This window comes from Ambystoma mexicanum, chromosome 6p (genome assembly GCF_040938575.1).
Source record: "Ambystoma mexicanum isolate Mex_15411 chromosome 6p, UKY_AmexF1_1, whole genome shotgun sequence".
NCBI classification, from domain to species: Eukaryota; Metazoa; Chordata; class Amphibia; order Caudata; family Ambystomatidae; genus Ambystoma; species Ambystoma mexicanum.
The window spans coordinates 1,450,517,640-1,450,539,915 of NC_090935.1; the positions used below are offsets into that span (position 1 = coordinate 1,450,517,640).

A 22,276-nucleotide genomic window follows, 5' to 3' on the forward strand; every position below is an offset into this window, starting at 1 on the left:
TCCCCCAGTCTGCCCGCCCGCCTGCCCGCCTCCCGACCCGCCCTCCTTCCCTCCCATTGGTGCCTCCAATCTTACATCGAGTCTAGCGACTCGCGAGGCCCCCACCGGCTCCTTTCCAAGACCCTCGGAGCCCGGTGAGTGTGTTGCCTGGTGGGCCCGTGCCCAGAAGCAGGCCCTTGCACCCTTCCCTCCCCGCACCCCTTTCTGACCCCCAGTCTGCCCGCCCGCCTGCCCGCCTCCCGACCCGCCCTCCTTCCCTCCCATTGGTGCCTCCAATCTTACATCGAGTCTAGCGACTCGCGAGGCCCCCACCAGCTCCTTTCCAAGACCCTCAGAGCCCGGTGAGTGTGTTGCCTGGTGGGCCCGTGCCCAGAAGCAGGCCCTTGCACCCTTCCCTCCCCGCACCCCTTCCTGATCCCCCAGTCTGCCCGCCCGCCTGCCCGCCTCCCGATCCACCCTCCTTCCCTCCCATTGGTGCCTCCAATCTTACATTGAGTCTAGCGACTCGCGAGGCCCCCACCAGCTCCTTTCCAAGACCCTCGGAGCCCGGTGAGTGTGTTGCCTGGTGGGCCCGTGCCCAGAAGCAGGCCCTTGCACCCTTCCCTCCCCCCTTCCTGATCCCCCAGTCTGCCCGCCCGCCTCCCAACCCGCCCTCCTTCCCTCCCATTGGTGCCTCCAATCTTACATCGAGTCTAGCGACTCGCGAGGCCCCCACCGGCTCCTTTCCAAGACCCTCGGAGCCCGGTGAGTGTGTTGCCTGGTGGGCCTGTGCCCAGAAGCAGGCCCTTGCACCCTTCCCTCCCCGCACCCCTTCCTGATCCCTCAGTCTGCCCGCCCGCCTCCCGACCCGCCCTCCTTCCCTCCCATTGGTGCCTCCAATCTTACATCGAGTCTAGCGACTCGCGAGGCCCCCACCAGCTCCTTTCCAAGACCCTCGGAGCCCGGTGAGTGTGTTGCCTGGTGGGCCCGTGCCCAGAAGCAGACCCTTGCACCCTTCCCTCCCCGCACCCCTTCCTGATCCCCCAGCCTGCCCGCCTCCCGACCGCCCTCCTTCCCTCCCATTGGTGCCTCCAATCTTACATCGAGTCTAGCGACTCGCGAGGCCCCCACCAGCTCCTTTCCAAGACCCTCGGAGCCCGGTGAGTGTGTTGCCTGGTGGGCCCGTGCCCAGAAGCAGGCCCTTGCACCCTTCCCTCCCCGCACCCCTTCCTGATCCCCCCAGTCTGCCCGCCCGCCTCCCGACCCGCCCTCCTTCCCTCCCATTGGTGCCTCCAATCTTACATCGAGTCTAGCGACTCGCGAGGCCCACACCGGCTCCTTTCCACGACCCTCGGAGCCCGGTGAGTGTGTTGCCTGGTGGGCCCGTGCCCAGAAGCAGGCCCTTGCACCCTTCCCTCCCCGCACACCCCTTCCGGATCCCCCAGTCTGCCCGCCCGCCGACCCGCCCTCCTTCCCTCCCATTGGTGCCTCCAATCTTGCATCGAGTCTAGCGACTCGCGAGGCCCCCACCGGCTCCTTTCCAAGGCCCTCGGAGCCCGGTGAGTGTGTTGCCTGGTGGGCCCGTGCCCAGAAGCAGGCCCTTGCACCCTTCCCTCCCCGCACCCCTTCCTGATTCCCCAGTCTGCCCGCCTCGCCCACCTTCCCATTGGTGCATCCCGCATCCCTCCTCGAGCGTGCCCCTGCCCCCTCTTGTCTCCCAACCCGCCCACCGCCCGTGATTGGTTACTGGGCTTCGGGGCCCAGGGTCTAGCGACCTGCACTTCAAGCGCTCGCTGCCTTTTCACCATCCAAAGCCCTCCTCTCCTCCTCTCCCGGCACCGTTCTCATTGGTCCCCCCAGCCTTTATCACCGGTCCTCCCAGGGCAGCCCTCTGCCCGGCAGCCCCCAGCGGCTAAGAGCGACTCCAACGGAGGCGACTCCAGGAAGTGTCAGCAGGTGTCCGCAGGGGAAGCCAAGCCAGTGGCCAGCCGTCAACCAGCAACTACAAGGACCAGTAAGGTAGGAGGGCCAGGGTTGGGAGTTGTACAGCTTTACACTAGATACCTAACCTCGTGCATTGATAGAAGGGCCGCCGTGCCCAAACTGCATTGTCTGCTCTCCAAACTGCATTGATAGGCCTCTCTCCCACTATACAGGTGTCTCAAACTTAGCAGGGCCGCCGTGCCCAAATTGCATTGTCTGCCCTCCAAACTGCATTGATAGGCCTCTCTCCCACTATACAGGTGTCTCAAATTTAGCAGGGCCGCTGTGCCCAAACTGCATTGTCTGTTGTCCAAACTGCACCGATAGGCCTCTCTCCCACTATACAGGTGTCTCAAACTTAGCAGGGCCGCCGTGCCCAAACTCCATTGTCTGTTGTCCAAACTGCACCGATAGGCCTCTCTCCCACTATACAGGTGTCTCAAACTTAGCAGGGCCGCCGTGCCCAAATTGCATTGTCTGTTGTCCAAACTGCACTGATAGGCCTCTCTCCCACTATACAGGTGTCTCAAACTTAGCAGGGCCGCCGTGCCCAAATTGCATTGTCTGCTCTCCAAACTGCATTGATAGGCCTCTCTCTCACTATACAGGTGTCTCAAACTTAGCAGGGCCGCCGTGCCCAAATTGCATTGTCTGCTCTCCAAACTGCATTGATAGGCCTCTCTCCCACTATACAGGTGTCTCAAACTTAGCAGTGCCGCCATGCCCAAATTGCATTGTCTGCCCTCCAAACTGCACTGATAGGCCTCTCTCCCACTATACAGGTGTCTCAAACTTAGCAGGGCCGCCGTGCCCAAGTTGCATTGTCTGTTGTCCGGACTGCATTGGTGGGCCTCTCTCCCACTATACAGGTGTCTCAAACTTAGCAGGGCCGCCGTGCCCAAACTGCATTGTCTGTTGTCCAAACTGCACCGATAGGCCTCTCTCCCACTATACAAGTGTCTCAAACTTAGCAGGGCCGCCGTGCCCAAACTGCATTGTCTGTTGTCCAAACTGCACCGATAGGCCTCTCTCCCACTATACAGGTGTCTCAAACTTAGCAGGGCCGCCGTGCCCAAATTGCATTGTCTGTTGTCCAAACTGCACTGATAGGCCTCTCTCCCACTATACAGGTGTCTCAAACTTAGCAGGGCCGCCGTGCCCAAACTGCATTGTCTGTTGTCCAAACTGCACTGATAGGCCTCTCTCCCACTATGCAGGTGTCTCAAACTTAGCAGGGCCGCCTTGCCCAAACTGCACTGGTAGACTTTTCTCCCACTATACGGGTGTCTCAAACTCAGCAGGGTCACCGTGCCCAAATTACATTGTCTGTTCCCCAAACTCCATTGATAGAAGGGCCGCCGTGCCCAAATTGCATTGTCTGTTCTCCAGACTGCACGGATGGGCCTCTCTCCCACTATGCAGGTGTCTCAAACTTAGCAGGGCCACCGTGCCCAAATTGCATTGTCTGTTCTCCAAACTGCACTGATAGGCCTCTCTCCCACTATACAGGTGTCTCAAACTTAGCGGGGCTGCCGTGTCCAAACTGCATTGTCTGTTCCCCAAACTCCATTAATAGCAGTGCCACCATACCCAAACTGCAGTGTCAGTTCTCCAGACTGCTTTGACAGACCTCTCTCCCACTATACAGGCGTCCCAAACCCAGCAGGGCCACCGTGCCCAAACTGCACTGTCGCTAAGGGAGACGGAGACTAAAGAGAGCCACTGCCAGAACCCAACTATATAACTATACAACCCCAACTCCAACCTTACACCCCGACCAAGACAACAACTAGACTAAAAACAACTCGGAATCGTACAATGCCACGCAAACGACCCACCCAGAGGGAAAGAAGAGAAGAAAGAACAAACACCCCGAAACTTCAACTAAGAACCGCAACAACAGAACACACCCCCACAGACAGGTTCAAAGATCGGACCAACGCGGAAAGAAGAGACAAGTCCCTTTACCTAACTCCATACCTCGCTGCGACCTACTCACCAGATCGAACCAACGTGACGCCAAAACCAACTACACAGAGCAACCAACCAACATCACGAAGAAGGACAAACCCCACCAGATACAACAAGCACACAACTGAAGCAATAACACCATACATCACCAAAGCAAGAAGAACCCCCAACCCACAACCATGTCCCCTGGAAGATGAACCAGATGAAAACAAAAGACCTAGACTAAACCTAGAAGAACTACTCGAGAACGCTGACAACCTGAAAACTGCTGCTCAACAAGATCAGAAAACGACCCTAACAAAACAAGGCAAACCAAGTTACACCTCTAAACTCCACTGCAATCTAATAAATGCAAGATCCATGTCAAAACACTCCACAGAGATCTTCGATCTACTCGACGACAACGGCATCGACATCCTCTTCATCACAGAAACTTGGCTGGACGACAACTACAAAATCACGCTCCAAAGCTGCCTTCCGGCAAATTTTAAATGCCTTCAAACAAACAGGAAAAACAAAAAAGGAGGAGACATCGCAATAGCATTTAAAGAACAGCTGAAAATAAGAACAGACGAACCACTCAACATCCCCAACTGCGAGTCCATGATCATACACCTTACAGCTAACCCAAAAACCAACGTCACATTCATCCTGGTGTACAGACCCCCAACTTATGATGCATCCTTCGTCGACAACTTCATAGAAGCCATAACCAACATAGCCATCAACCACGAACACCTAATCGTACTGGGGGACTTCAACATCTGGTTCGAAGACAGTCATGCCAACTCACAAAACTCACTGATTGAACAACTCGCCACCATGAAACTACGACAACTAGTAAAAGGGGCAACTCATTCGGCAGGACACACCCTGGATGCAATATTCGCAGAGGAAAAACTCATCACCACGGCACCGCCGATACAAATACTGTGGAGCGACCATCTCATCATCCCATTCGTAATCACTCTGCCTACTCAAGCCTACATCCAACCTCCCAAACTCACAGCCACCACAAAAAGAAACTGGAAAGATGTCAAAAAAGGCAACCTATTCGAACAACCGGAGTTAACCAAGCCCTCAACAACAGAACTAGACCTAGCTGACCTAGACGGGAAAGCCGAGATACTACACAAATGGGTTGCAGATACAATTGACAAGATGGCCCCAGAAAAACCATTCACACCATCAAAAAAGAGAGCAATGGCTAAATGGTTTACCCCACTACTAAGCACCATGAAAAAAGAAAACAAAAAGATGGAAATGGAATGGAGGAAAGATTACAACCCAAACATAAAAACAATGTTCCAGAAGCAAATTTGCGCATACAAAAAGGAAATACAAAAGGCAAAGAGAAGGCATTATAATGACAGAATCACAAATGCCACCAACACACAAAAAGAAATGTTCCGTATCATTAAAGAAATGAGAAACCCACCAGGCTGTGACAACACCCCAACCCCCTCGGAGAAACTATGCAACAACCTTGCAGACCACTTCAAAAAGAAAATCAATGACATCCGACAAACCATCCAACAGAGACCAATCAGCAACGACTTACAACCAAACGAACCTAAATCAGAACCGCTGCACAAACTCAATAACTACCCAGAAATATCAGCAGAGGCATTCGCAATGCTGATAAAACACAGCAAGAAAGTGGGCTCACCAATGGATCCCTGCCCCCCGGACATCTACAAATCAATTCTCGGACAAGGAACACCAGCAGAATACTTCAGAAACCTTCTAAATCTATCACTGGCAACAGGAACAGTACCAAGGATCTTCAAATTGGCTTACATCAAACCACTTCTGAAAAACACAAGCGGGGACGTAGATGACCTCTCCAACTACAGACCAATCTCCAACATCCCCTACCCGGCCAAACTCCTCGAAACCTAGGTATACAAACTAACCCAAGAATACGTTGAAGAACACCACCTGCTAGACCAAGCTCAAGTCGGCTTCAGACCCACAAGAGGTACAGAAACAGCTCTACTATCCATCTGGGATGACCTAAAAACAAACGCAGACTCCAACACAACATCTGCCCTTATCCTGCTCGACCTCTCCGCAGCCTTCGACACAGTCAGCCATGACACCCTAACCAAAAGACTAGAAGACATAGGCATAACAGACACAGCGCTACGCTGGACTAAATCATTCCTAGCAGACAGAACTGAAACCATCTGGATCAAACCCTTCAAATCCACCCCACGAGTCAACCACTGTGGAGTACCACAAGGATCCTCACTATCACCACTGTACTTCAACATCTACCAAACCCGAGTAATCAGAATCTTCAAGAAACACAACATCAAATGCTACAACTACGCAGACGACACTCAAATCATCTACAAGATCGAAGACACCCAAGCCGATCATTCAAACTTAACCGACTGTCTAAAAGAAGTCTTCAACTGGATGAATGCCAACAACCTGAAAATCAACCCAGGAAAAACCGAAATCATGATCATATCCAAAGACCAAGAGAAGGAAACCGCCATCCCGTGGCCAACGGAAATGGGATCTGCACCGTCATCATCCAAGGTAGTAAAAAATCTGGGAGTCCTGATGGACAACACCCTAACCTTAGAACCGCAAATAAACGCAACAGTCAAGAAATGCTTCTTCCTCCTCCACACGGCAAGAAAAATACTACCTTTCCTCTCCTTCACACACAAAACACTCATCATCGTCGGCCTCATCATGTCAAGTATCGACTATGCAAACAGCCTCTACCTCGGTATACCGGAATACCTAATGAAGAAATTACAACGGATCCAAAACACAGCAGCCAGACTACTCCTCAAACTATCCAGAAGAGACCACATCACCCCGGCCCTAAAAACACTACACTGGCTCCAAGTAAAACAGCCTATCATCTTCAAAACAATGTGCATAACGCACAGGGCAATCAGCCGACAAGGAGCAGAATTCCTACAAAAAAAAATAACAATCTACAAGCCAACGAGACCGCTCAGATCAACCAACGAAATCCGACAGGAACAAAAACCTTACATCAAGAAGAAACTCGGAGGCACCGCTTTCTACCACTTAGCCGCGAAAACCTGGAACAACACCCCAAAAATAATAAGGAACACCAAAGATCACCTTAAATTCAGAAAACTACTAAAAACCTACCTCTTCAACACCAGAGACTAAAACCGAAACAATAAAACAAACGACTCAAAAAAGGACACTGACAAACCCATAGAACGACAGAAGTACTCCAAGCACCAGTAGGGCTGACGCTGGACACAAGGGTCCACCCGCGAGACCCAGGGAGACGGAGGCAACAACTCCAGCCAACCCTTACCATCCCCCTCTGCCCGTACAGCCACAACTAGGTACCACAGGGCTGTGGTACGGACGAGATACCACCAATCACCCCACAATCGGAAGTATGGACACTAGCAGCTGCGCTAATCATGTGGGGGGTAAGGAGCATGCAAAGTTATTAAGGGAGCGGGCGGAGGGGACAGCTATATCCTCAAACGGCCTCGAATGCAAAAACGGGCACATACCTCCTGAGGCACAGGGCGTACAAGCATTCCGCCGTGTAAGATTACACAAGCCCAACTGGCTCAATCCAGGATAGAGATACCAACTAACCAATACCAATACCACTAACAATTTCCTTCTCTGCATACACCTCTCAAACTCCAAATCAAACACAACCACAAACCCCTAGCGCAGCAAACCGCAAGAACTTCACTACACTGCAACAACAAAACACACACATCAGCACACAACGACTACCGTTCGCATACACCCCAGGCCCAGCCGACGGAACCACCGGGCTGAGGCTGCCAACAGCACATCACTGCTCTCTTGCACTTTTCCAGCCTCCACCCACTAACCCACACCTCCCTCCCTCTCTCAGAGCCGCCAGAGTGCCAGGGGACCACTCCGGTGGTGATAGTGCGCGGTACAAATGACCTTTAACATTAACATTAACATACGCGTGCTTACTTCCCGGGTCGTCTTGCCAATGTACATTTTTTGACATGGGCACCGAATTGCATAGATCACATTTTTACTTTTACAAGTCGTAAAAGTGCGGAGGTCCCACTGTTTCTGTTGCATGAAAAACTAAGTCATTTTTTTAGAAAACCTACAGGCCACACAGGTGGTGCATGGATAATGCCCAAGAACCGGCTTCTGGTTCACGTCCCGTATCATCAGCAGTTTTTGGTTGCTTCTACTGGCGCGTGTAATCTTCTGTTTAAGATTTTTGCTTTTTTTAAATGCAAAAAGGGGTTTGGGTACCCTAGTTCCTGAAGCGTTTAAAATGCGCCAGTTTTTTAATATGATGCCTTTTATGGCTTCACTATATTGGCAAAAAGTTGATACACATACTAGTTCTTTTTTCTGTAGTTGAACTTTGGGTAACAGGAGGGCCTATCTATTTGCAAAACGGGCTCTTTTTCTAGATTGTTTTATAAGTCTTTTGGGATAGCCCCGTTCCAATAGTCTTTGTTCCAAAACAGAGGCATGTTTTGTAAAGTTGTTAATGTCTGTGCAGTTGCGTCGTAGTCGCAAAAACATACCATAAGGCAGGTTCCGTAGGAGACTTGCCGGATGCTGGCTCTCATATTTTAGTGTTGTGTTTCTTTCAGTTACTTTTCTATGTAATTCGGTATGAAGAACATTTCCATCAGTAAAAATGGATAGGTCCAAAAATGCAATTCTTGACGTGGAATGTTCAAAAGTGAAATGGATGTCTGTATCCACTTTATTGAGCCAATCCAAGAACGCCAATAAGGATTCCATTGAGCCCTCCCAGATCATAAATATGTCGTTGATATATCGACGATACATCTTGATCTTGTCTCTAAACGGATTTGAAGTGTGTAGGATTTTTCTTTCTCAAGTAGAGACAAGTTTGGGGCAAAAGTACACCCCATCGCTGTACCCTTGCTTTGTAAAAATAATTCTTCTTTAAATTTAAAGAAGCGATTAGTCAGAACCAGTTGGGCTGCTTTACACAGAAATTCTGTAGGTACAATATGGGAGGATGGTCTGCTATCTAAGATAGTTCTTAGGCTCAGGATTGCTCTGTCTTGAGGTATATTTGTGTATAACGCGTCAATATCTACAGAGACTAATATTTGTGTAGATGAATTGAAAGGTCTTAATTCGACAAGATTAATTACGTCTCGCGAATCCAGTAGGAAAGTTGATGAAGACGTATTAAACCATCTTTCACACGTTGAAACCGGTCGAGAAAAACCTAGGATAAGGCCACTTATGAAGATCTTGTTTGGCCTATCCGGATTGCTGACCACAGTTTTCAAAAATCTAATATGGTCATGCATTAAGCGTTGTTGCTGCTGACCACTTAAAAATGTATCGTGGCCCTGCACTATGCGTTGTTTTGCACACAAATTGATTGTATAATTATGAAATTGTATATGAATTGTTATATTTGTTAGATGTTTTTATCTTGTAATTGTCGATGAGGTGTATGAGCTTATGGATGGATGTAGTATGAATGCGGGTAAATGTTTGTATGATTTAATAGGATGAATTTTATCAAACTGTTTTGTTTTTAAGTATTCCAGCTATGTAAAATAAAAATTGCTACAGTGCAGATTAATTCGTGACTAAATTCACAAAGAAAAAAATGTATTGGGTATAATAAAATCCTTAATACGCCTTTCTTTTCTGAGAATTATTTCCTCTGGATTTTCTTTCCGAGACAAACTATTACGGTAATACCCTAATCTAGAGTGTGGGGTCTCCTGTGCCTTTCAGTGACATATTAAAGCAGCTGCACACGACCTTGCTCCTTTCATTACTAATCTCATTAACGCCTCTTTTAAAACAGGAATTGTGCCAGATAATCTAAAAGATGCTTGGGGCATCCCATTAATCAAAAAATCCACCCTCGATCCTAGTAACCCTTCCAACTACAGACCTATCACAACGGTGCCTTTTTTACTAAAAATATTGGACGGCAGCCTACCTGCAAATTCAGGCTTATCTAGAAACTCACAATCTCTTCGGTCTCAGGCAATCAGGTTTCCGCCCCAGACATGGTACGGAAACAGCCTTGATTTACCTCATAACACAAATCCAAGACATAAAAGATAAGGGTAAATTAGCCCTCCTACTACTGCTTGACCATCAGCGGCTTTTGATCTGTTCAACCACCAAACTCTCTGCCACCACTTGAAAATAGCTGCCCACTTTTCTGACACAGCCACATCCTGGATTAGATCTTTCCTTGCAAATAGAACTATGCAGGTCTTCTCACCCTCTGCGTCGGCGGAACCCTCGCCAGTACTCATATGGGTGTCTTGTATACCAATTACGCTGACGACACCCAGATACTCATTCCCATGATTGGAGACCACGCAATAGATACAAAAGCCCTCAACAAAATAAATCTATTCTGTTATCCAAGCCTGGATGGCACATCACGAACTCTGTCTAAACGATGAGAAAACCGAGCTACTCATCCTCGGTTCTCACGCTAGACTTAATAAATTAGACACTACCTTCAAATCCTTCACCATTGATGGCAACACTATCATGGTATCTAATAATACCAAAACCCTTGGTATCTACCTTGATGCCACACTCTCCTTCACCAGACAAACAAATGCGGTAGTTGCAGCATCAGCATACACTTGCAAATTAATCACTGCGTGTAGGCCCTTCCTCACAACTTCCAACAGTATTACTCTTGCCAGAACCCTAGTTATGGCCAAAATTGATTTTTGGAATGCCCTCTACTTAGGGATCAGCCACAGAAATATTAATAAACTCCAAGTAACACAAAACAATGCCATTAGGGCTGCCCTCAACATTCTGAAGAAGCTCCATATATCGGGCACAAGACGCAACCTTCAGTGGCTGTCTGTTGAGCATAGAATCTCCCTTAAAATGCTTGTTCTAACCCACAAAGCAAGGGCGAATCTTGCACCAGCATACCTCTCCAATACACTCTCCCCGCACACATCCTCAAGGCCTCTTAGAACGGCTCAAATTCACACCATGTCTATCCCCAGATTTACTTCCCAGTTCTGGCATCCAAGCTCTGGAACACGCTTCCTTCCCCTCTCAGATCCAAACCATCTTTCCAACTATTTAAGAGCAATACTAAACGCTGGCTCCAGGAACTCGATCTGGCGGGACAGTATGCATAAGAGTAGCTATGCTTGGCGGGAAGTACTAAAGGACCACGTTACCACAGCTTCCCCCATTGTAAAGTAAATGTGCTAAGTTCCTATCATGTCATTGTTACTTTCTGGGTCCCTTTTTACTTTACCTGCCTGTATTCAATACTCTGTATTGCCCTGACTTACTGTAATCTATGTAAAAAAACTGTATATTTGTGCTAACACTATGCTCTGTAAAACATGCGCCCAGATGCCCCAGGGCCAGGATCGCTCTATAAATAAAATAAATACAAATACAAACGCATCCTAGAATGTAACGCACAGTCAAAATCAGGTCTCATCACTGGCCAGCAAATGCACTCTCATTTTACATGAACACTGCCCTGTGCCTCGGCACCTTGAAACTAATGTGAAAATTGAAACCTTTGCCCCCAATTAACTACTTAAAAATTACCAGCATGTCTCTTGGTAACACCCTGATTGACTGCTGCAACATGCTATTCGTTTGCCTGCAAGACTGATTTTCTCCCCACCCTGCAGCCAAACCGTAAAGCAGCCACCAGACCTGCGTCTGGTTTTAAATTCAGGTTATAAATCTCCTACACTCCATTCACTCTACTGTTTCAACTCCATCTACCATAAACCATTCCAATACTTGTGCATTGTTCACAAAACCATCCAAAAGATACCACTGCAATACGCCTAGCCAAGAAAGTGATCCAGCTCAATAGAAAATGCCCAATTAGTACCTGACGCGCCAATGCTACAGGAAACACTGAATGTGGATTGGCTCAATTGCAAGCCTTACCACAGTGTAATCCCTTTGACGCAACAGCATGCATCTCCCACAGGTTCCCTTACCTTCTTCACTCGCCATGATCCGCCGCCATTTCCTCGGACGAATGCTCACATAACCAGAGAGCCCAGGCCAGCGAGCTGAAGCTTCCCCAATTGTCAACACTCACTTCAAAACGAAATCCACCCCTTTCCCTTTCCATAACGTTTCCAAAATCATTACTACAGATCAACTTGGACCCAAAATGGCGCCCTGTTGATCCGTAGTAATGAAGCAGTATGCACGTTCTAGTCTTTCTAGAACTAATGCGTACTGCAGCCTTTTGAAACGGCACATACAATTGCAGAAGGGAAAATAAAACAAAACCATTAGTATGCTGGGGCTTCAAACCCCATAATACTCATGTCAATAAGACCCAGGGGGCATTACCTTAGGCGGTAATGGCCCGCCGGCTTGGGGCTTATTGCCATATTAGTGTGACCACCTGAATGCTAACCCGGCTCCCCAAATGCCAGTTGCCTGTGGCCTGATAATACAATCCCATTCTATGCCAGTTACCTGCGGCCAGATTACACAAACCCAGGCTATGCCTAGATTACTTAATCCCAGGCTATGCCTAGTGCAGCACAGAGAGGCTGCACCAGGTGAAGCTCAGGGCGTTGAGCCCTATTAACAAAAGGAGAAGCTGCTCCAGAGCTCTGTGTGAGCCCCCATGCAGATGAGTGGATGCCCCCTCACAAATGGACACACACTAAAACAGCGGGCACACATTCAATATTACAAAAGGGGCCTTGCACACACTTCTGTAATAGAAATTAACAACCACTACATCGCAATAGGCACTATGCATAGGTGTCGATAGTTAGATATTTAGGCCCATGCAGTATTTTAAGGAGCAGTTAATATCAGTCTTTTTTCCTTGGCCCTCTAACCTATATCCCTTCCCAATTTCCACCTCCATAATCTGCTACACCAGAGCCTTGACTAGCCATTTTCAGTACAACTTGCTATCATACAATTTAAGAACGACAGTGCTGCTCTAAACTATAGAACTGTACTCTTCACCTTGCAGCTTTGAGTCAATATGCTGAGAGCAAATAGGAAGCATGGTGACACACACCACTGAAATCATAGTAGCACCATATGAAAAACAAATACATATAAAACAATTCTTCATCGAGATAATTTGCAAAAGAAGCAATCCTAGGGATGTGTTTCTTATTAAACTTGTATATTCTCTCGTGACCTATAGCTCATTGGCTTAATACCATGAAGATGCCAAAAATGTCTTCATTCAGATGATTGACAACGGATCTATTGCCCAAAGGTTACCAATCAATCTGTCCTTTACCTTGATTGTTCACCTTCATTTAGATTCCTTTGTCATTTTACGTTGTATTAGTCATATGTATAAAATAACTTCATTTTATTATGGACTAGCAAAAAGTATCCGTCCTCCGAACAGGTTCTGTGGACAGGCATGACAATACGCTCATCAATTGTGAAAATCAATGATTCTGTAGGTCGGTGTTCCGATTCGCTTATCACTTGATATGCTTTGCACTCTGAAGTAAACTGCACTGAGAATGAGCGTGTATGGCTGGCTGACAAACACCAGTGCAGACATTGTGGGGGGAGGCGAGAGTTGGTGTGCTGCTGCATACTGTGACCTTCTGTGCTCTCTACCCACCTATCGCCTCATCCTGGAGTGGTGCAGTTCGTTGCGGTGCAAATATCTCAGAAACATCCTAGGGTTTTGAAACATGGTTTTCAAGGTCCAATAGGGACTTCGAGTTTTGTTCCTCATGTCGAGACCGGTTCTTCTATGACCACATTGATGCTTTGCCAATTTCAGGCAACCTTCTCATGTGCGAAGGTGCTGAAATCCCGGGAAAGGAGTCGGGTGTCCAAATGTCATCTAACCAGTCATGTCCGGAGGGTCATGCAAAATTTGGTGCAGATTGGTGAAACAGTGTGGAATTGTATAAGTAAGAACGCTTCGCCAAGCCACAAACCCACAAATAAGAGTTGACTTTTATAAATATAGATTTTCAAAACAATCTATGTTGATATACATTTATAACATGTGACCCTGCATATTCAAATGCATCAAATAGCGAAAATGGACTCAACAAATATCCTGCTATAAAATTCCTACCAACAGAATAGGAATGTCTTGACTGCTCTTTGAATTTCAAGCACTGCACAATTCCATGTATTTCGGAAAGGGAGGCGACACCAGGCACAAGGAGTCTGTACTGCAAATCGGCAATATCCTTCCTGTTTATATCTGGCTTTAGGAACAGAGAACAGATATTGATTCCATGAGTGAGGATTTTGCGAGGGACTCTAACACTCATCTTATCACTTAGGCAGCAAGGACCTCATCGATGAACACATTTGAAAGTAAAACAAAGCAATGTAAACATGATTCACTGTCCCATCAGATGAACAGCTGTGTTTTGGTGTATCCATAATTGCCAACTTGGAGTTAACTGGAAGTCCAGCCACCATGGCATGGACCTCTTGAGGACAAATGGAAGTGTCATGTGAAGTGACATAGTCTAAGAAAATGTGATTTTAATAAACACACACCAATTTGGGTCTTCATTTCCAAATTTGCATTCCAAAGGACCCCTACATTCTTCACCTTATTAGGAGATCGCACACAAGCCCTAAGTTGGAGATAGGGGCAATTCTGACCATTGGGCCATTCTGGACCCCCAGCAAAGTTACCTTCATCTTGGATGAATTACATTTCAATCCGCAAGCCCCCATCTAGTTTCTTACTTGGGCCAGGAAGAGAGCTCAGGGGCAATGCACTTGCATTGGAAACAAGACAATGCAGGGCAGCACAGGTTCGATAACTTGTCCCACATTTAGAGGATGGACTCTGGCATGAAGTGGGATCTAAAAAGACATGGTAACATTTTACCTCATAAAGACACCCCGGGATACCTCTGAGACGTCCTTATTCCCCCCTTTCACACGCAGGCATACCTGTGTTCTATCAGCGTAGCAGTGAAACCAACCACTACTGTCAGAAAACTACGATGCAACAAATGTTTTCCCGAGAAGCATGCACAAAGTCCCTGGAGATGGTTTCCAACCGGGAGACAAAATTAATGTTAGTAGAAGGGAAAGGGGAGCAAAGATGCTAAGTTTGCCTCCTCATTTCAAGAGAGTCGGTCCACTTCACCACCCTTAGGTATATACATCGTAATTTGGGGGTTGTGTGGGTGCAAATCGAAGCCATATGCCCTGCCCAAACCCAGCTTACCCTTGGCCAAAAATGTGGAAAACCTTTTTAGCACAGATTAATGGGTTTGAGGAGTCCAACTTTTTTTGAGAGTGCAGAATGATTGGGTGGCGGTGTTGAAAGGAGCCCTGGGATGATCAGGGATATGCCAGGCAGACAGGATAGTGGGCCTGCCATCTATCCCTAGCATTACCGTCAAATCTGCAATGTGCCACCCAAGTGGAAGGAGCACTGCAGTAATCAAATAAGAGCTCTCGTCACAAAATGAGCTCACTCGTGGAATATTTAGGAGAAATGCAGAGAGCCGCAAGGCCTTAGAAAATAGGGGATACCAAAAACAGGCATTCAGAGGGAAAAAGGAGCACATGTAAATGTCCCTTTATAATTTATGGAAGATTCAAAATAAACACACAAAAACTAGCTGGGAAACAAAGTGACTGTAAACCGTAACCCTAATTTCTCTTCCCCGCGAACACACAGAAACACCTATTGAGTGAGAGAAAATAATTCACTTGCCTTTGGAAAGTGCTATATGTGTGGGTGTGTTGCGCTAGCATTACGCTGTGATTTGCACAATCCCTCAGAGATGAGTGCATGGTTCTGTTAATGGAATGGCGATTCATGTTCATTCCAGCTCCTGATACTACCCCTAGATCTAAATCTGGCCAGAGCCAAACTACTGTGTCTCGTGGAAATCTCAAGTGCGTCAAGCCATAAAAGGACTATAATGGGCTCACAGGTTGCATTCTGTGCTACTAAATGTTACTAGGCATTGTCCATGTTCATACATTTTCCCTCCTTCCCGTAGGATACAGTGGTTGCCCTCCAATCACTAGCAACCTATGGTGCTGCCACCTACACAAAGAATGGCGAGAGCTTGGTGATAGTGCGGTCCAGTGACACATTTCAGAGAGAGTTCCATGTGAATGAAGCTAACCGGTTACTGCTCCAGCGTATCCAGCTCCCTGAAGTACCTGCGGAATACTCAACATACCTCGAAGGAAATGGCTGCATCTACACGCAGGTGAATAAAAAGATCTGCTTAATGAAACACTTTGTATAGGCGCGTTATAATTGTCATATCAAATATCATATCAAAGTGCCAAAATGTCAAAGGATGGGAATTTGTGAGGTTAGACCATCAAGATACTACACAAATTAACTCACTCTCTCATACAGAAAATACTATTAATATCCATTCATGGGTATTGCTCATCAGTGGGTACAGCCACTGCAACATTTGGCTGGGACAGTAAAGCTGGAGTGCAGTAGAATTGTCAAATAAACACAAAGAGAAGCACCCACAGAAGTGTATCTCTCTGCCCCAAAGAACCTGTAAAATATCTGTTATGGATCCATTAATATCGACTTCAGTGTCACACACCTCCATATAAGTGTTCATAAACAGCTTGCCAGTCAGGTGGTGATTGATTGAGTGAGAGTGAAAGAGTAAGTCCAAAAGAGAGAGTGATAGAGGGGATACACGAAAAAACATAATTAAGCAAAGGGTCTAGGAGAAAGAAAACAGTGTGGGGGGACAAAACACCTCAGAAATTCAGAGGAAAGGAAAAGGGGATACAAGCGGTAGGAAGGCAGATGGTTAAAGATAGAAGGAAGGAAAAAGGACAGAAAGGAAGAGAGAAAGCTAGTGCTTCACCAACTGTGAGAGTGTACTGATGTGCAGCAAAGGACCAGGACCCGCACTAGCCACCAGCTTCATATGGACATGAATAACCCAGGAGCTGATAGTTATGACCTTGAACGGAGATCTTGGATAAGTATTGCCATGTTATTGTTATTCACAACATAAGTACAACATTGCAATGGTATTATCTAGCAAAATATGTTATTCAATGGTGTTAAGTGTAATTCCTGATGGGCATCATGCAGGACCATCATGGATAGGCAGGTGCAAAGAGGTCCACAGTGGATAAATGATCCAGCATTCTAGTTATCGCAACATAAGTCACAGCAGGGGCATAAAAGATGCCTTCTTTACCTCATTACTGGTATATATACATGTTCGAAACATAAAAACAGGAGAATCACTACTTATTATTTCTCCCTATAAATATCTGTCCCTCATCGAAGAACACAGCTGCATCCTACTGGGGAAAGCTCACCCTAGGTTTTGCTAGTGTGCGGCCTAGCTAAAAGTGGATAGAAAACAGGAGAACTGTCCCCTATGATACAAAAACTGTGCAGCTGAAAAACACATTATTGGGATGACAAAGTAACCAGTTGTATTCTTCCTTGCATATCTACTCACTAAGGGGTACTGGTTAAAAGAGCGGGAATCAAAAAGTAATATATACTGAACCCCTGTTACTTATATGTGAAGAATTAGTACAGAAACTATTAAAACAGCTATATATCTCCACTAGTATGGAGATTATATAATACAGAATGATCGACTGGTTTCAGCTGGTTTGTTATCCCTCTGCTTTCTTCATGGGGGCTCAAATATAACCAAGACTTTGACAGTCCTAATACTAGAATTCGCATCAAGCAACTATATTTAGACAAGCTATGTACTTCTGTGACTTCATAATTATTATAACTTTATCGACCATGGTGTTTTCCATTTTTCTTAGTTCATGAATCTTAAGCAAGGGAGAGAACACACAAAAGGAGAGCCACTGTCAGTTGATCGCAAGTTTGTAAAAAAGATTTCCAAAAATCGATGCCTCAGAATTTCATGAAATTCAAAAAACTAGCGGGACAGGGAGTTACCCATTTTTGCAGAGGCTATTCCTCACACTCTCATTGATGGAAATAGCTGTGGGACATAGCAAAACAAGCCAAGCACATATAATGGCTTCTGACACACACTAATGATAATTTGTGTACCCAACATAATCGCTCCCAGTTTCTTAGCGACATAATTATGGATGTGCGGTCGTGCTCATAACCTTAAATGAGACCATGCACGCTAGTTTCTCAAAACCGCCTGACTGATATTCATGGACTACTGATGACATCACTATATGTGGTTTTATTGATATGATATGATATAATATTTCAATCGCGCTCATACACAGGTGTTTCAGAGCGCGACCAAGCAAAGGGAGGGGAACAGGGGAAAACAAAAAATAACAATCTTACTAGGCCCAGTGACATTAAGAACGTGCAAGTGCATTGAAAATGGAAAGGGGAAAAGTGCGGGGAAGGGGGAGAAGTGGAAAGTGCGGACAGAGGAGAGAAAATAATAAATAATAAGTGAAATAAATAAATAAATGCAGTGAAAAGAGTAGTGCAGCCAGCAAGTGGCAAGTGTGTGATTAGTCAGATAGGGTATATCTGATAAGTGCAGAAGAAGAGTGGGGGACTGTATGGGTACAGATACAGATCCCAGTGCCTGGGATGGCCGGGAGACAGTGCAGGAGGGAGGCAGGGTGAGCAGGTACCTGGGCCCGAGAGACAGAGGGTGGCCAGGTGCACAGTGCCGCGGGAGAGAAGCAGATCAACAGGGGAGGAGAGGGGTAAAGGCAGAAGCGAAGAGGAAGGTCTTGAGGTGCTTCCGGAACCGGAGATGGTTCTCCTCAAGTTTCAAAGTGGTTGGGAGGCTGTTCCAAAGGGAGGCACCAGCCGAAGACAGATATCTGCCTCCAGCTGTTTTCTGTGAAAAATGACCGACCTTGAGGGAGTTAGAAGTAGAGGAGCGAAGGGCTCGAGAGAGGAAGTATTTACGGAGGGATAGTTGAAGGTATTTTGGACCCAGGCCCCAGAAAGCCTTGTGGACAATGCAGAGGTTTTTAAATTTAATCCTTGCATCCACTGGGAGCCAATGAAGGGATTTCAAAGCTGGAGAGATATGATTCCAGGGCTTGAGGCCAAGGACAAGTCTCGCAGTTCTGTTCTGGATTAGTTGTAAAGGGCAGAGAGTGGAGGCAGGTAGATTTAGAAAGAGGCTGTTACAGTAGTCCAACCTACAGAGAACCAGAGCTTGAGAGACAGTGAGCTTCTGAGGAAAGGACAGGAAAGGCAGATTGCCTCTAAGGAGGTGCAGTAGGAAGTTTGACTTTTTAGAGACATCAGAGATGTGTGCGGAGAAGGAAAGTGTGGAGTCACAGATGACCCCGAGATTCTTAGCCTCGCAGGTAGGGGTAGGAGGAGGGCCAAGGGAGACCGGCCAGAGAGTGAGGGGAAAGGACAGTGAAGGTGTACCAATGGGGAGGATCTTAGTCTTGTTGGCATTTAGACAAAGATTGTTGGCGGCACACCAATTTTTGAATGCCGATTAGGCAGTCGGAGATGAGGGAATGAGAGGAGGTGCCAGAGGGAAGCCTGAAAATGAGTTGGGTGTCATCAGCATGGTACTGGAAGTTTGAGCAGAAATTGGAAATGCAGTAGGTGAGAGTTGCCAAGTATTGGTTGAAAAGCCAGGGCGAGAGGTTAGACACCTGGGGAACACCAAAGGTAGAGGGGGAGATAGAGGATAGGAAGGACCCAAGAGTAACCTGGGATGGTCGGTGTGGACGCTACAGGACAATATTCACTATGACATGAAAATAACTTGCATGGTCAAATTTTATGACTCAAAAAGGTGCCCATAAAAATGTATATAAATGTGTTCTCCCGGGCAGAGAAATACAGGACGTTAAATGTCCACGCTACAAACAATTGCGTTTTTGCTAGAAGGGCAGGCTTGATTTATTCAGTGGCCCTAGAAGCCATATCATGCTCGTCTTGCATTCCAGTTAATGTCAATCACAAGCATACTATTGACACACAGGTTCCCGCTGCCCCCTTACCTTCAATGCTGTGCGGCGGTTTGCTCATTTACCAGGAACCTTCCTCCGAGTACCAGTGAACCCTGGTATCTCGTCCGTCACTATTTATTAGCTCCAGAGTAGCGCAGTACGTCATTGCGGCTCTGAACATGTGACCTGAACCACATGACCAGTAAGACTAAATTGATGGAAAGCGCCATTTTAGATCAATGTTCGAATTTGCTTTTAAAACTATCATTACTAATAGAGTGCATTTCTTTGGCTCCAACCATGGCAAGGATTAAACAATTTTCTGGATTGTAACCGGTTTTCAGATTCAATCAATTCTAGTGCAAAAAATGCAGGGCATGATGTAAGCCTGTGAGCACTATTATCTGGTCACAGCATCTTTATCGGGGTAACTAAACATGCGCTACCTATGTTGCGTTTTACCATTCATTTAATTACTGTTACACTGGATGTATAGCGCAATAAACATGTATAAGTCACAGCGCCTAGTCACATAGTCCTAATCAAAAGAATAACAACTGAGCACCTGTTCATTGGGTAGCTGATACTTGTTGCCACAGGACCTCTCATTCATGACTATCACATGGGAATTCAGCCTGAAAATCCAGCGCTGTTCTTTTCTGAAAAATAAAGTATTAACATCCCCTCCTTGTGCTGGAGTCACCACTTTTTCAAGTATGGTCCACTTAAAATCCAATTCACTGTGGCCAGCCTGCATGAAGTGTAAGAGCATTGGAGCATGTTCCTTATGAGTGCATGACTTGTGCTCTATTATTCCCTTCCTCACTGGCCTATTGGTCATCCCTACATAGTGTAGGTTATATACATATAACAGCTTAAGAATTTCACCTAAATTATCTAAGGCAGTTGTTCATATAACAAAAAGTCCCCCTCCCCCGTTTTCTTGTTAACATTGTTAGAGTGACTGGTAATCATGACAACAATTGTCATCAGTTTTCATAAATATAGGTGTTATAAATTATTGATGCTAAACATAGACCTTACTGTGATTCTACTAAAACTTTATAAAGTTTTATTGATTACACTCTAATTCACACAGACCTTGAGAAAGCCATGTGTCTGAAACACGTGTTGGCGTACAACACTAGAATTTGATGAAGAGAAAATCGGAATGTTTATACACACATCTTGCAAATTTGGCTTGAATATAAAGCATGCAACTTTAATGAGGATAACATTTGAGGAATTATTTAGACACACAAATTGGATGTAATTGGTTTCAAATCTTTCAAGCGATTAAATTGGCCTGAATATAAGGCATTAACATTTGTTTGATCATTTTATGATGCTAATTTGATCCAGCTAATTAGTCTGCAACTCTGAGGAGTACAAACTTCTGGCAGCATATATTTGTATATTCCAGTTTGGTGTACAAACTTTAAGAGTTGATTGTTGGTTTTGTGTTTTTCTTTTTGTTTGGTAATCCATTTAACAATTGTCTGGATTGTATTCATTTTGAATTTATACTGTTTTTCTATTTACAAATATTTATCAACTATCTAATTGACTCAATATTGATGATTATGTAAATATTGATGACAATCTATTTATACACTGTCATTTTCACACATTAATTGAAATTGGTGCTTCAGTTTAATTGTACAATAAACAAGAAAAATGTATCTCAGCGAAATGGGGATAGTTAAACTAGTTATTCCCAGCAACCCTATTTTTTTCAGTCTATTTTACAGTGAAATATTAATCTCTCAAAAGAAGAAGGGACAAGAAATGTTTTATAATTCAAGAAGAGATAGTATGTGGGAGAGAAAGACATGAGAGTATTGACAGGACCTGGAGCAAAAGATCAGAGAGAGAAAGAGGATAAAAAGAATAGAAAAGAAAAAGTGAGATTTAGAGTTATACAGAAGGAGAATGACAAACATATAAGAAGAGAAAATGTCAAACAAATATCTATGCAAATAAAAAGACAGAAGGCAAATATTAAGGTACTGGAGAAAGATGAGACAGAAAAAGATAACACACATTGAGAAAGTAAAGTGGGGGAGAGTGAGAACGAGAAAAATAATGATCAAGAGAAAAATGGAATGGGACTCATGAAAATGTCTGAGAAGCAAAGAAATAAAGAAAAGTAAGAGAGAAAATATGGAAGAAACAATATCAAAATGTGTAGGTTAGAGAGCATGGAAATAAAACACTTGGCAAGAAAAGAAGAGCAATAGGTAATCCTAGAGTGACAGAGAAAAGGAGAGAAAAACAGCCAATGATGAGATAAGAATGCACATGAATGAGTGAAAAAGGCATTGGAACGATAATACTAATATCAGATTTCTATATTGCACTTCATGCCAGATTCCTCCCACTTCTAAGCACTGTGATAATAGCTGTTATTTTCACCCAGTTGATGGAAATCCATTTAATTCCAGGTCATTATATC

At 45.6% G+C, this 22,276-nt stretch overlaps 1 protein-coding gene across 1 annotated transcript in view; it reads left to right on the forward strand.

Moving 5' to 3' along the window:
- The window catches only part of LOC138510506 (alpha-2-macroglobulin-like), a 1,041,624-nt gene that overhangs the window by 899,338 nt on the left and 120,010 nt on the right, over positions 1-22,276 (forward strand). Inside the window, exon 30 of the mRNA XM_069626208.1 lies at positions 15,927-16,142. Coding sequence (XP_069482309.1) covers positions 15,927-16,142 — 216 coding nt within the window. The remainder of the gene's footprint in view (positions 1-15,926; positions 16,143-22,276) is intronic.